Below are 16,076 nucleotides of genomic sequence, written 5' to 3' on the forward strand. Positions count from 1 at the left end.
ATATTGATTTATAAGGAATGTCGCTGCGACAAATACCGTATTCTTGATCGCCCGTGTGCCGTTTGCATTTTTCGCGACGAACAGCTGCGCGGATCCGCCTCTTCCGGAAATCCTTTTCCCGTTCGACGACTTTTTTACAAAACCGTAGCGGACGGGAACATCAAACGTGCATTCATACACGACATTTCCCTATCTCTAAATTACCTCGGGGACAAAATTCCGACGTAATAACGCAAAGTTAGCGGATGCCTCATACGCACGTGTGCAATCGAGAAAAACGGTCGACGCCGGTCGAAGCCGAATAGAAAGTTACGGTTCGTATTTAACGTATTTCCGGCGACGTAGCGCCTCAAAGGGGAACTGTTACGTATCCGTGACGCAAGACGGCCCGGAAGAAACAGCGAGACGAATACACGAGACAATTGCGATTATACGCGAGAAATTAAACCCACGAACGCTAATGTCCAGTGAGAAAAATAATACGACCAAAGGCCCGTTGGGTCGTTGCCGGAAGGCTCGAGTTCGGGGATCGCATGGGATTTTCGCTTTGCAAGGAGCAAGAGAGAAAGAGAAAAAGTGCGAAAGAAAGAAAGAGAGAAAGGGAAAAAAAGGGAGAGAAAGGAAGAGAGATAGAGAGATAGAGAGAGAAAGGACGTCACACGGGGGCCTCGAGTTATCGATCGTACGCGCCGTATCCTTGCGTCGTGACAAACGAGCGGTCGCGTCACGAGGAGGGCCGCGCTCGCTCGCCCGTCGAACTTGAAAATCGTTCTCGCGATATTTCAGTGTCAGCGGAGGCAGGTACCGAGGGTACCGGGGGTACCCGGGCCGGTGGTACGTCCGGGCACCGCGCGCGACGACGCACGACGAATAAATCCGGCCGGACACCGGGCGAGACCCGGATGGAAACACGATTCGGCCGCGATCAAAGGACCCCGCTACAAATTGAAACAAATCAGCCGGGTAATAATAATTAATCCGCGGCGCACATTAATAATCGCGCGTTCCCTCTCTTCCTCTTTCTCTGTCTCGGCCCGGTTCTTCCCGCAACCGCGATCGTATCGTTGCATTTAGTGCCTTGACGTAAGTGCGCGTTGATACAGAGACGGTCACGGAATTCGTGTGCCCGGAGGATAGGTTCACCTTAACAGGTTGAACGCCGAGGTGGTCACCGATGGTGAGACCTGAGCACTGTTTTTCGAGTCCTTTTCGTTTGTGTCCGAGTGTAAAAGCGTGATTAAATCGGCTTGAACGGTCAACTACCTCGATTAAACGGCGAGTTACATTACCCGTTGTTTCCAACATTCGGATAGAATCGATCGTCAATCGTCACTGACATTCTCCCTCTCTTTCTCTCTCTTTCTTCCTCTTGAAATACTAAACGCAAAGTCAAATTGAACGGGAAATTCACTTTTTTTCGCCGGCAAATGCAATTCTGATTGCTCAATATCGAAAGTGCTGGAAATCGTGCTGCATCAACGATCGACCAAATCCTCCCTTTCTTTTATTAATACATTGAAACACAACGTTATCGTGACCCTCTTCGACCGTGTGCGTTCCGAAGACGACTGCCTCGTCGCTTATCGCCCGAAGGCGGCCCTGCCTCGCGATCGCCACGTGAAGGTGCACACACGTGCATCCCAGCCTCGGCACTCGCGCAATCACTCGCCCACACACACACACATACATAGGTGTAATACTGTAACGTGGTGGAATAACGCGGCCTCGAAGTTGAGCTCTCAATTACTTCAGAGAGTTATGAAGCTCCGGCGTTTGCCCAACTCGCCCTCTCCCCACTTACTCCTTTCCCCCTATCCTCCTCAGTCCTCCCGTTCTTTGTTAATCCCTCTATATTATTCCGGGGCCGAGAAAAGGGGTGAAAGGCGAGAGCGCTCCGGGGCAGCCCGATTGTGTCTTCATTAGCGACTATTAATTGTCAAAATGTGCCACATAATTCAGTTCGCGCTCGCTCTCGCTCGGCTCGCGCGCGAGGCCCCGCCGTATATATTTAAAGCTAACGCGCTCAATTGATTCTCCCGGGCGAAGGGGAGGAGGTTGGAGAAGTGAGGTGAGGCGAGGGCGGCGAAGGGCCCCGGGGGCCTAACCCCACGGTGAATCATCCGTGATATCTACGGGGAACGCTGCGGCGCCGAGACGCCGGGACGTTCAGAGGGAACTCGCGCGCTCGCTCGCGCGGCTCGTCGGACGCGGGTAATTGCTAATGGGTAATTAATTCCCGGATAAAGACGGGGCGACTCGGCTCTTGACCCTACGACGCAGGTACGCTACGATTCTCACGGGAGACGCCGGCGGAAGGCGGCTGGAAAACGACCGCGGGGACAACGAGGCAGAGAGAGAAAGGGAGATATCGACTGCGCTTCGTTCGCAGCGGACGTTACGTCGGGGCAGGAAGCGGCCGGAGCGAAATTTGCGAGTTGTAATTTTTCAGCGAACAAGTGGGCACTCGCGCCCACTCGCGGTCGACGTAGCCGGAAAAGAATGCCGGACTGTGTGATCAGTTACCGCACACTTTTTTTACAAGTTTCGGAATACTTCTCGTGTCCAATAGGAGAGTTTTTTCTTTTAGTAATTCTCGGGGAAAACGTTTTCCTATTAAATACGAGATGTATTGCGAAACTCATCCGAAGTATCGGAATGTCTGACACTTAAAGAAATACTAGCATTTCTGAATATTATTGAGGAAATTTGTCTAAATGACTGGAACGTTCCCTCATTATTAATAGTATTCATTAATTATAGATTTTCTTCGTGCTTGTTGATAATCATCACGTTTTAAATTACGAAGGATCCGTATAATCGATGCTAATTCGCCAGTGATGCCGGCTCGTCCAAATATTAAATACGATAATGTAAATAACGTCACGATTTATTCGCGGACGAGCGAGATTTACGAGAGGACGGCGGTTCGACTCGCGGAACACGCATCATACGCCAGAGGGGTAACGTATTGCCGTCGACGTCGCGTTCCAGGTAAAACTTTTTGTCGACGCTCCGTTGCCTTTCCATCGTCCACCTTCATCCTCATATCATCACGGAAGCGTCCCTCCGATCCGCCGTGAGATACGCGTAAACGTACGAGCGTGTTCTCTTTCGGAGTCACGTAAGTCGCAATCTTTTAATATCTCAAACGTTAACAAGAATTGCGGAGACGCAATGATTTCCCGTAGGGTCGACACATGCATTCTTTTATTTAATTACCGTCCATTACCGGTGTCCCCTTGTATTTACGCGACCGTCGCGTTTAGAACATTCAACAGGACGTGTGTAGAATTAAAATCCGTCATTTTGTTCATCGCTCAATTTTTCTCCCGAGAGAGACAGAGAACGACTGTTATAACAATTTACTGTAACAAATTGACATTGTTTTAATTAGAAGCTATTGTTTCATACGTTGTCAGAGATATTTTTACTTCCTCTATGAGATGAAACTAAGAAAAATATTAGATTTGTTAGCAGATTAACGCAACCATTCTCGAGTCATGCAACACGTACATGGAAGAAAAGAATTCGATCCTATAGCTAAAAATCAGTTATCCATGTAATACAATTGAAATTTAATTATCAGTTTCGTTTGCAGTTACCGGATTTAGTTTATAGCTGTGGGAGCTCATTTTTATGACTATAATCGTACACGGAAGAAAGAATTAACTCTCACAAAACCTAGATCTGGTAACTACATTTCAGTTGTATTATATGAACATCTAGTTTTTAACTGTGGGAGTTTATTTTTTTTTTCATATGCAAATTGAAATCCTGGAAGAAGCTATTTGTAGTCCGTTTCAATGTCATTTGACTATTTTCGAACGACCGACTTCGCGATTACGCGTGGTTCCTTTGCGTGAGCCCGCGCGGGCCCGCGAAATAATTAATTACCAGCGTGACACGTGTCGTGTGCGTTTGAGGTCTCTTCGAATTCTAAGTCACGCGGATGACGTTTCACACGCCTAACAATAATTAATACGCGATCGTCGTTGCAGATACGTAAACGAGGTAATGGCTGAAAATATAATTCACCGTCGTCGTCTTCGCGGCTTTTCGTAAAAGCGTTATCACGAGAGGAGAAAAAACGTTGCCCGGGCGCCTCGCGAAACGGCGAAATTACAAGAAGGGAGTGGGGATTTAACGGGTGCGCTCGACACTGTTATTATTTCTTGCCAAATTGTGTGTCTTCGCCGTGCCTCGAACAACCGTGCGGCGCCATTAGGATCCTCTGATGGATTTCATCTCGTATGTGGTTGCATTTATGCAAATCGCGCGTAACGCCGTCGGGTATGAGCGGAGCGATCCGTCACTCTGTGCTTTATATTACTCTATCATTATTATTTATATTCAATAATATACTAATGGGACGTCCTGAGCAATTAAGCCCGTCATCTTGACGAGATTACTCCCTGACTCGCGCGATACTGAACTTCCACGCCATTTCACACTGAAACCAAAACGACTACGAGCCCCGAGTTGAAAAAATTTCATCTACCCTCCGTGCCATTAACCGGCTGCGTTAGAAACGATTAGAATCGCAGTTTCAAAGCAAATACGAAGCAGCATGGCGAAGCGGTTTACCCCGAAGGGAGCCTCACCTCCACTCAAGGTCTCCCTCTTCCTCTCTTCCAACTCCTCCAACTCCACCCCCGCCAACAGCCCTCGCTGCTTTGCACTCGCGGGCGATAAGCACCCTTTGACCTTTCAGTTAAGTTATTACTTTTATCCGGCGCGGGTCACGGGGCATAAAGGCTCGTTGAGCATCGAATCGACTCTATCAGTCCAATTAAGCGGCGCGCAAGCCGCGCGAACAATCGCGAAACCGCGTTCTCGCTCGACCCCCCCGGTCCCCTCGGGCCCCGGCAGCCCTTAACAACGGGCACCTGTGCACCCTCGCCGGCCGTCCGCCCTGTCGCGAGCTTTTTTATATTTCTCGCGTGAGATATGGAACTAAAGAGCCGGCGCAAGAGACCGGCCATAACCCGTTCATGAATTACACGAGAAACATTGTGGCTCGACGTTGTCATTACGCGCTTTTTCTCCTGTCGCGAGCGAGCTACCGACGACGATATGCGGCAAGTATCGAGCTTTCCGCTTACGGAACCGTGCGATCGAGTTGTCGAAAAACACTGCGTCCATTCGCGCAGTCTGACGTTGCAATCGTGTCCTCCCGGGTACGCAAACGTAGGAATGTTGTGATACCATGAAAGTATCGATATTAATATTGAAACGGGTCGATATCATTATCGTATCAGAACCAAAATATCTATGCCGATATTGGTATTGAAATTTAAAGAAATCTTTGAAATTAGAAGAAATATAAGAAGCAGGGAAGGGTTTGTCTTGCAAAGCTACTTTTCAAGATATCGTATGTTCACGCACGAATATCGATACGAAAATGCCCGATATTGAAAGGAATATGTGTCATAATAACGATAGCAGTATTATATTAGTAGTATCACAACCATCCCTATGCAAACGTCGTAGTCTTGGGGTCGTCTTGTCTCTCGCGCTCGCGTGCACGCTCTTGTCGCGAGCCGCGGCATATTCACGACTGAGTGGCTGACGAGGGTTGCTTTAGGGTTGCGACCGGAATCCGACTGGTAGAGCGACGCGGATGGATGGACACGAGCTCAGACGAGTGAGACGACCAGAACCGGGGGGGAGCTGTTACGGTTTCCCGTCGATGAGCGCTTTCGTTTCTCGGCCAGTTGTTTCATTGTTGGACATGCGGGTCGCGAAAACTCGCGTGTCCACGACAATTCCCTCGAGGAGATGAGGTGAACTTATGATTCGCACTCTCGGAATTGCTCGGAGTGAAATTCTACTCGAAAAATAGGGTGACAGCCGAGTCACTCGAATTCGAGCGGCCTTTCGCTCGTCGAGAGCGGATTCTCCATTCCAAATCGTCGGGTGAATATTTTCATTCGAAATTGAAGAGTGAATCTGATGCATCGTACTGTTACAGGATCGAATTCGCTCTAATTTATTGAAATATTCGCTCGTATGAGGCCGAAATTCATTCTAAGCTTGAGAGAAACATTCACAATCTTGCGACTTCGAGCGATAGTGTCGCTTCGAATGAATTTCCGCTCGTTTTGAGCGAGATTTCACTTAAAGAGATTTGAGAAGAATAAAGAGCTCGTTTCTGGAACATGGAATGTATTGTTCGAAAAGCGTGACTCGATCATTCTCAGCGTCAAGTAATCGTACGAAGGCGATCAGAGGTAACGTACACTTCTCGAGAGGGTGTTTTTCATAACGTTACCCAATATTTCCTTGCATACGCGTTTGATGAATGCGCTATTACGTTCGCGTGCGTTTGCTCGCGTTCCTTACGTCTCACCGAGCACTAGCACGAAGTCTGAGGTGGATTATTCTTATTATACGGATACACAGATGAATGATTTTCATAACGGGACGAGGAATCTTTTGGATCGCCGGTGATGGTCGGAAAAGAATACTCTTCGCGGATTTAACGAGCAATGATTACCGGAGGATATAATAATAATAATCTGAATCAATATCGACCTAAGTTCGCGTATTTGAAAAATGTAATTTCTAGCGCGCGAAATAACGAGAGATGTAATGTACAATCTACGCAAGTGAAATTCCCCCGGTCGAGGGATAAATCTCTCTCGCGGCACACGAAGGCGCAGTGAAGCGCTTTTCGAGTAATTTCAGCGCCGAACTTATCCTCACGACGAAACTTGTGTGCACACCGCCTTTTTCTTTTCCCACAATCGCATTCCCGCGGAGTTCTGCAAGAAGTCGATACGACTTCCGTCATTCCCAGCGAAACCGGGGCGAATGATTTCCGTCGGTGATTTAGAACGCGCATACACACACACACACACACACACACAGACGCACACGTGCACACGCGCATCGCGAGGGGGTATTTAGGAGGAAATCTAGAACGCTCGTATAACAAACCGTTTCTTTCTCTATTTTTCTTTTTTATGTTGTCTCGGATATGCGGTCATCGAGTCAGAAAATCATCGTCCGCTATTTTCTGCAATTCATACTCGACACGTTCGCGTGCGCCCCGCATAGAGAGTCATCGGCTCGGGAAATCATCATCCGTCATTTTTTACAATGTATGCACATTGCGCTCGCGTGCGTGCCGCGAGAGCCTCTCGGCTGTGTACCGGAGGGGCTCGAGTGACGGCATTATGCCGGGCAGTCGAGTACCTATCCCCTCGTATAGATGGATGGATGATTCTTTAATGCGCTTTCGCGTGGCCGACCAACGATATAACGCGACCAAATTGCCGGTTTTCCCGAAATTGCGAAAACGCGATCCGTCTCCCGCCCGACACAGAACTCGGAGGCCGTGTTAAAAAGAAAGAAAGGAGTTCATTGTTTAGAATCGACTTAGAATACGCCGCTCGAATTAATCAAAGGATTTCTCTCCGAGCCAAGCAAAGGTGATCGTATTTGTACAGATGTATTCATTAAAATCCATTAAGTAGTTCAGTGCATTGGTTCAATGGTAAAAATGTATACAGTTTTCCTCGACACTGTTTTTGAAGTCCATTTTCTATACAGTATCGTTGCAATTAATGGGAATGCATTAATGCCGTTTGCAGCGAAATTTTATCGATCCGCAGTGCCATACTAATACGAATCGGAGACTATTGACTGCTTCTCCGTGATGATACACTGATCGCACTTTAGAAAGCATGAGTACTCGAAGAAGCGATTCTCTAATTGCTTCCGAGATCGAATCGGGTTCCCGAGATCACGGGCCGTGTTTTATTTATTCGCGCACGAAATCGGCCGTGCATAACGTGCAGTTTCAACGTGGCGTTCAACCATACGGTGCCCATTCTTCGAAGGGTTGCTCCGCAAAAGCCGCGGCGGCGACGTCCGTCAGTCGGCCGTCAGGAACACGGAAACTCTCGTGACCGGTCCCGTAGATCCTCGAGTTCGCGCGGACCCCGAGGATTCCGTGAGCTCGAGAAATTTGGAGCCCACCTATCCGACACCTCGAGCGCGTCATCAAATCGAGGCTTCGATTGAACGCCACCGGACGCGCCGTTAAGAACGCGGTTCTTCCTTTCTTTCTCCTGGCCACCCACCTCCCCCCCCTCTCCTGCACCATTTCTCTTTTTCGCCGGTTCGTCTCGCAATGGCAGAAATCAGTTTCCACATTGTGTACACAATGCTCTCGCGTGGAACCAATAGCTCGCGCGGCACTGTGGTTACACACAGCCGCTTTATCATTAGAGAGAAACCTCGGCGTTTCGACGGGCTTCCCCTCGAACGTCCGAGTATTCAAATGATCGTGCGGCAAGAAACGCCGCCGGTAGCAATCGAATGTGCAACAGTGTGGATCGTAGCCTCGCAATTAGATTCGGTCTGCATGGTGAATCGAGATCGGTATTCCGGAGTTCCCACCGCCGTGCACCAGCGTCCGCGGATGAGCCCGGTTCGTCCGCGGTCCACTTCGTTCTTCCTCTTTTTCTTTCTCTTTCACCCGTTCGAGTAAAATCGTCAAGGTTACGTCGCTCTTTAATGAGGCCCCGTTCGCAATCACCCGACGTGTCATAATTTAATTAAAGACCGTCTCGAACGCGCGGATCTCTGGGCTCACGAGAATCCACTATCTCTCTTTCTCTCTCTCTTTCTTTTCGCCTATTTCCGAATCGTTGAGAATATTTTTTGTTATAAATTGTACGGAATTTGAGAATTACTCTTTTATAGATTATTACGAACGAATTCTGCAGTGGGATTTTTATCGGGATTTTTATTGAGAGATTTTCGTTTTCCGAGCGCGAGGCACATTTGTCTAAGTTAAAGTAGGCGACGGCAAAGCGTGTTGCACGATTGCGTCTATGACCCACTGTTGCTTCTGAAAAATGCATATCGGCCGTCAGTTCTGCCGGGAGGGTACATTGTCTCGCGAAAAGGATGATGCCTGAGCAAACGTGACACGTACGGTGAACTTGACGGCCCTGGCGTGACTGCCGCGTGTTGGGTGTGGACACAGGGTGACTGAAGATAAACTAACACAACGAGGGTGAACTATGTCTAGAATTACCTTGTAATAAGGGCCAGCCGGGGGTGGGCTGAGTGCACAGGCATTCTCGATCTATAAATACGTCGTCGACTTCACGTTTCAGAGACACTCGCGTGATTTTTTTCTCTTTTTTCCTTGGAACGCTATCAGATTTGTCGGCAATGTTTCGTTTATCGCGATGTCGTTGATTTTCAACGCGATCTTCCGGCAATGTGTCCTTCAGTTATGTCCCGATGTTGTTAATGTAACAGTAATTTGGTTTCGGTGCACGGAGAAAACTTTTTTGCTGACACACAGTAAATAGTTGTTTGTTACCATAGTGACAGCAAAAAGATTTATTACACGGAAAAAAAATAATTTTGCCGTTATAGCAAAACGTCATTGCGACAGCAATCAAATTTAGTTGGCATAATTAGCAACGCTTTTAAAATATCATTTTACCGCCCGGAGAAATCTTTTTGTTATCACTATAGTAACAAACAATTTTCTGTGTCGACAAAAAATTGTTCTTCATATGATATAAGTCGTAAAGACTCGGTTTTAACGACGATTCTTTAAAAGCAATTTCCCGGAGGAAAGTTAAGTTCGCTTTCACAATTGAGTTGCGAAGATAAGAATAAAATATCAATATATTTCCACACGTCTCTCCCGCTGCTGCCGATACTTTGTTAATCATAAATTCAACGATACCTGATGGAAGCCAAGGTAACTCTCTATGCTGTGGGTAGCGAAAAACACTTCCCCGTCGCAGGTCAGTATTAGCAGGAACCCGTTCAGTGCCTGAAACAGAGAATCGGTCCATCGATTGAATGCGAAAAGGCGCATAGAATATAGTCGCGAGCAGCTGTGCTGCAATCTCGATGCGATATTAATGCAACGAATACGCATCCTTCCGCCGTATTGAAAAATGTCATCACACCAATAAACGATATCGCATTAATAATCGACTGAAAGATTGACGCTGACGGCGATGCTGAATATCGATTGACGGTTGAGGCGGAGCCGCATAGTCGTCGTAAAATCGCCGCCGATCATAATCGAAGACCGAAAGACTGCTCCGTTTGCACCGTGAGCAAAGTTCAAGGGGTTAATTCGCGTGGATAAGTTAAGAGCAGCGCAAAATACAGGTTTGTCAGACGCGGTTAGACGTACACGTGAATATGCCCTGCGAGAATAGAGCGGCACGGCACGAGAACGAAAGCGTACGTTGCCTTTTCGAAACCGAAGGCTAACATTTTGCGGCGAGGGAGGGGGGGGGGGCATCGGTCCGAAATGTTCCGGAAAGTTTTCCCATTTGTCGGCAGATTCGATACGGGGCAAATATGAAACGAGCCTGCAACTCGTGCGTGCATCCAAAATATCTGCTGGTCGATTACTTCCCCTAAGCTGGAAGTTTCTTTGGACTGGAGAAGAGAGAAAGAAGCTAACATTTTTCAAACGTTACTCGAATAATAACTACGACATTTTTACAATTTTTATTATTTATATTATAAAAATATAGAGTGATGCACAGAGAGAAGAAAGATTTATCGTGACAAGACCGTGAACAGACCGAATATATCTTAGTTGAAAGAAATAGAATTTGCGCTGTCAAGAACTGAATTTAGTTTAATTAAACGTGTTTTGCTCATTTATTGTCACGTCAATTCAATCAACCTTTCCCCTCCATGTGCAAATTATATTCGTGGTTCCGAGTAAATTTAGAAATAACTATGTGGGTAACAATAAATTCGCGAAGTGTAAAGAAAAATAAATTAGGTGTACCGAAATAAATCAGATACACAATGTTAAGAATTCGGGGCGCCCTCAAGAAAAGGAGTAGAAACGGCAAGTCTTAGAGCGAATGAATCTAGTGAGTGCGAGCGCTACGATGTCCCGATAAGAATAATTCAAGGACGTAATCCGACGCGGCGACGGCGGCGGCGGCGGAAGCGGTGCGCGCGCGATTAAGCTTTCCGAAATACAGAGGCAATTCCGAGCCGCCACGCGAGAATAGTGCGGCGGCACGAAAACGGAAGGGTGCGTTGCCTTTCGGAAAGCGAAGGGGGCGGCGAGCGTTGTTTCTGCTGGAAACGCGCGCGCGCGTTGTTGAAAACGCCCCGGGAAAGTTTTCCCATTTATCGGCGGTCCCGATACCGGCAAATACCAAACGAGCTCCCTCTCTCCTTCTCTCTTTCTCTCTCTCTCGCAACGGCCGAATGCGGCGCATCGAAGCCGAAAATATCCGTCCCAGTTTTAACAGTCTTCGGCCCCGCGCGCAACTATATATCGGTCGAAGCGGGGTGGAAACCGTTTAAAGCCTCGTCCGCGCTCCCGCCGGGCTCCTGCGAGCTAAATGTGTATTGTTTTGTTTTATTTCGCGGTGGCGGTGCCAGGTACGCCAGACTGCGATACTTATTGTTCTGAAATATGGCGAACCCGCTGAAACCGGCTAGAGCGGACACGAGGAGCACGTAGCTGTGACGATTCGCCGGGAACGCGCGGTCGTAATGATTAATCTTCGACGGGTCCTGGAATTTTTACTTCGACGGAATTTTCAGGCTACGACGCAATTATACAGAGCGTCCGAAAGTTTCCGCACGGAGATTTTGTTTTACCAAAAGAAGTAACTTCTTCCTTCACCGAAATTGCGCTCGAACAGTAATATCCGAGAAACGAGCGATGGAAAGAAATGGAGTTTTTCGCGAGCTAAGCTTCGGGGGAAAATATGAGCAAAGACATTATTTTCTTCGGTCAATTTCAAGTAGACTTCACTCGAACAAAATTTTAATCTAAGGCTTAGCTTCAAAGATGTGTTATGTTGAAAATTGAATAGTCGCTATAAATAATGACACTTTCTCGACACTTCCGCTAAGAAAAAAGTTACTTCTTCTGGTATGAAAAATTTTCCTGTACATTTTGCATATAGTGTAAAGTGTGATATAGCGCTGGAAAAGTTAGGAAACTCAAAACTCTCTTGATATTTCTGATGAGAAAAATCGGCTTCGAGTGTCCGCTGAGAAAGAAAATCAAATCGATCGAAAGAGCTGTGATGAAAACCGGTAATTCTCTAGGATGTCTCGAATGTCACGAAACAAAAGTTTCCGTTTTTCTATCTCGGTTTTCTTAACTCGAGGTATTGCGCCGCAGAGGGTTAATTCTTCCGACATATCTTCGGGGTTTTGCCGCTTCACCGCGCCGACGCGATGCACGCTCGTAAAGTTGCGATAATTGCGGATACCTCGCGGCTTCCTAATCTCGGCTTCCGACACTCTCGCAAGGAACGATCGCATACTTCGTAATATCCCATTATTCTTAGAGCGAAATAAGGGCTATATTTCTTCGGGGCGGCGCGTTTAATAATTATTACGGCGATTATGCGGGGTGGGGTAAGGGTTATGGGAGGTAAATCACCGAAATTTGCCAGCGTGCTCCTTTCAACCGGATTTGCAGCACAGAGAGTTGTCAAATTGATCGTTTCGTTCTATTATTAGCATTAAGAAAATACATATCACAAATTCTTTTCAAGTCCGCGATGCGATGACGCTTTTCTTATTTAATGTTACATAGGCTGCGCTCCGATATTCAGTAACTGATTATGAATATGAGATAATCCAGTACTGAAAATCTATAGTACACGTGACATGAACTATAGATTTTCAGTACCGCCAGTGAATATCGGAATACATTAATCTTTGTTTTACAAACACTGATATATTCAATTTAATTCCGATTATATGTACAATTTCAACTTAATAAATTATATGCATATACATATATCTTCTTTTGGAGGCATTCTCGTAAATAAATAAATAAATAAATAAATAATCTTCTGTGAGAGAAGGACTCGGGAGAATCTGGGAAATCGCGATACGGAGGAGGAAACAACAAGTTTGCTCGAGTCGTACGGCTCTGTCGTACGACGCACACGCGTGCGAGCTTACGCACTTGTCACGATTAAATATGCCACTGTGTCGAACTCTCGGTTTCATTTTCCGCCCGGGGGAGAAGGTGCTTCGATTCCACTCGCGCGATAGCGTGGCGCACAAAATGGCACACTTCCGAGCGATCGCATGCGCGGATGCTGCGTTTTGATTGGTTAATCCGCAGGGTGGGCTCCTGCGTTGCGTCAATACGGATGTGCGCGCGAGGGGTGAGCTTTCGACCTTTCTCGTTCACCCCACACTGTACCACTCTACGTTGGATACGAGCTATAATAGGATTTTCTCAGTGCTTCCCCCCCCCCTCACTTTTCCCGACCCTTCGAAATGGCCGGCATAGCCATTCCGAGAAAGGCATCGTCATCCCGCGAGACTCGTTCGCCGTTCCGACTGTAATTGTATTGCGCGGGGAAGCGCTCGAGTTTTCCCGATCGGCCGAACGGAGTCCTCTCGATTACACCGATCATTTCGTCAAGGGTGGTTTATGTCATAATAAAGCAAAAATGAGTGAGTATTTAATCGGGCGCTTTTTCCTCCCTTATAGCGATGCAGGTACAAGGGATGCTCGGATCATAAACATTACAGCGATATAGTCTCGTTGTTTTACAAATTAACCCTAGATCGACATTCATGGGCCAAGTTGATCCAAGCGAAAAATTAAGACATAATTGCTAATTCTGGAATTATTGCAAATATAAGCATAGAATTCTTTTCTTAAAGTGCTGTTTCGTATCATTTTCTAATTTAAATTCTTTGTCTTGGCGAGAGACGTTAGACTGTTTATGTTTGTTGTCTACCGCCTCATTGTTGACTCCTTCGAGAACATTCTCGAAATCCGTTATTGTTGACTATCGCTGTCTTCATAATCGGCAGCGGCTCTCGATAACTTAAGCTGGTTTTTGACTTTCAACGGAGCTAGACTATCCGATCACATACAAGACGCCGCTCGCAATTAATCCTTTTTAAATAAACCAGTAAGATTAATAAAGAGTTCGTTAATTGGCGCCTGTACCATCATCCTCGCAACCAGGAAATTAAGCTAGAGGTTCTGCCTCGTTTGCGTCAATCGTGGACTTCCCGAGGCTACACGCAAAATCATCAACAAGTGTGCATAATTTTTTGCTTTCTTCTCTGTAGAATCGATACGTTACCTTCTCTTATACTTTAAATCGCCGATTTCTTAAATAATAAGATTGCGACAAATTTTTCCAATTTACCTTTTGTACACTTAAAAATGTAATATAATAACAAGCACATTTATAGGATAAGCATATTTACAGGGCACAGCAGAAAAGTTCCTTGGTCACAGATCAGATCTGCTAAACTAAGTCATAAAAAATAAGTGCGTCAACGAAGGTTTCATTCACAATACACAGGGACTGTTGATTCGCTTGCTCAATCGTTCGAGCCACGAATGAAATTACGTGACTGCTGGAGGAGTGCGAATAATTTTACGAAACGTAAAACACGAAAACGCGGAGGGAACGACTCATTTACGATATTAAATCCGCTCTTGCCCTGTGCAGTTACGCATCGCGGAAGTTTCTCTACGTGAAAGAATAAAGAAGGAAAGAAAGGACGAGGAAGAGGAGGAGATAGAGGTGAAGGCAGAGGAAAAGGAGGAGAAGGAAGAGGAGGAGAAAAAGATACACACGCGGTTTTCTATTTCTCGCGTGAGTCGCTCGGCGGATCAGTCGCGTGCCACTCGCGAGCGTACTCGCGTGTTCCGTCCAAGCGTGAACTTCTAATACCCCTTCATCCTCACCTTGACTCTCCCGCATTAGCAGGTCGCCAATAATACTTCACGCACGAAATCTTTCCATTTTCTTCGCTCATGCGAGTGGAAGTCACGGGCACGGACGCCGCCACGGCCCGATCGACACGTGCGGGTCGGTATGCAGATTGCGAGATCGACTCCGATGCATTGCAGTCCACGAGAAACAGAACGGACGGTGCTTCCACCGTCCGGGCTCGGTTTCAACGTACGTCGAATCAACGGATCGCCGTACATAGAATTCACCCATGAACGTAGAATCGACTGTTCATGGGTTCATTCAGAGGAAACCGGGGCGAGTTGGCTAACGGGATAAGTTGGCTAATTGATTATTTCTGTTGTTTTCTAACAACTCTCTTAGTTACAGAATCGAGCAAGTATGAATTTCATAACCATCTCTGGCGTGTTTGAAATCTCTAAACTGAGAAACCCATTTAGTTGCATCAATTAAATTCTTGTATTGGTCTAAATTTCTTGTCTATGGGCAAACCAATTTTTCAATTGTAATAACCAAAGTTTGATTGTTTAAACCGAAGGTTTGCTTCTCTGGAGTTTCCGATAAGACTCGATATTCAAAAGACCCGAAAAGAATATATGCGTATAAGCGTACGGTTCAGAGCTTCCTCTATAAAAAAAATCTGGAAAGGCTTTCCCCTTGGAGCTCTTGGGACGAGATGAAATTTCATTCTCCACGGTTATTACAAGGTTGTTCATTATTAACAGCCCATGGCACATAGTGTTTTCGCGCTTAGCGTCGCACGCGGGAGGACCGTATCGACACTAATTACCGGTCGCAAACGATTCGCGGAAGAAACGCAAAGCTCCGCGGGTAAACAAACACGCGATCACGAAAGTGTAAAATCGCGGGCGTTCGCGGAGGGTTGCATTTTAATTCAATACCGTGGTACGGATCGAATGCGTGTTTCTAATCAGCTGTTGATGCACGATTCTACAAAGTAGAATGAAATTTACGTGACACGAAGCGGTACTCGCTGCGCAACCGACCGGCCGAACTCACTTCGGCGGGAAAAAGATACGCGTGCACGAAGAGAGGGAGAAAGAGAGAGAAGTCGTTCGCATTTAGAGATCAATAAAGGTGTCGAAGATAAGCCTCCTGAATGCACTCGAGCGTTAACGCGTTCGTGTCGAGGCGGATTTTCATACGGTTTCCATTTCCATACGCAACGGGTCATACGGCTCGCTGCAGTCGCCGTTTATTCCATGCGTCATTATCGTTATGATCACGTATATTGCGCGCCGTACCTTACCGGCGGCCGATTAAAAGAAACTGCATCCGAATTACCCTGGTTTTCTGCCTTTTCCGCCCCTTTCCTCCACTTCGATCCCCCCCCCC

At 46.7% G+C, this 16,076-nt stretch overlaps 1 protein-coding gene across 1 annotated transcript in view; it reads right to left on the reverse strand.

Moving 5' to 3' along the window:
• Nucleotides 1–16,076, reverse strand: part of LOC106745752 — a 186,769-nt gene that overhangs the window by 19,607 nt on the left and 151,086 nt on the right. Inside the window, exon 4 of the mRNA XM_014621635.1 lies at nt 9,719–9,808. Coding sequence (XP_014477121.1) covers nt 9,719–9,808 — 90 coding nt within the window. The remainder of the gene's footprint in view (nt 1–9,718; nt 9,809–16,076) is intronic.

Source organism: Dinoponera quadriceps, unplaced genomic scaffold (genome assembly GCF_001313825.1).
Source record: "Dinoponera quadriceps isolate SergipeBrazil2010 unplaced genomic scaffold, ASM131382v1 scaffold1658, whole genome shotgun sequence".
NCBI classification, from domain to species: Eukaryota; Metazoa; Arthropoda; class Insecta; order Hymenoptera; family Formicidae; genus Dinoponera; species Dinoponera quadriceps.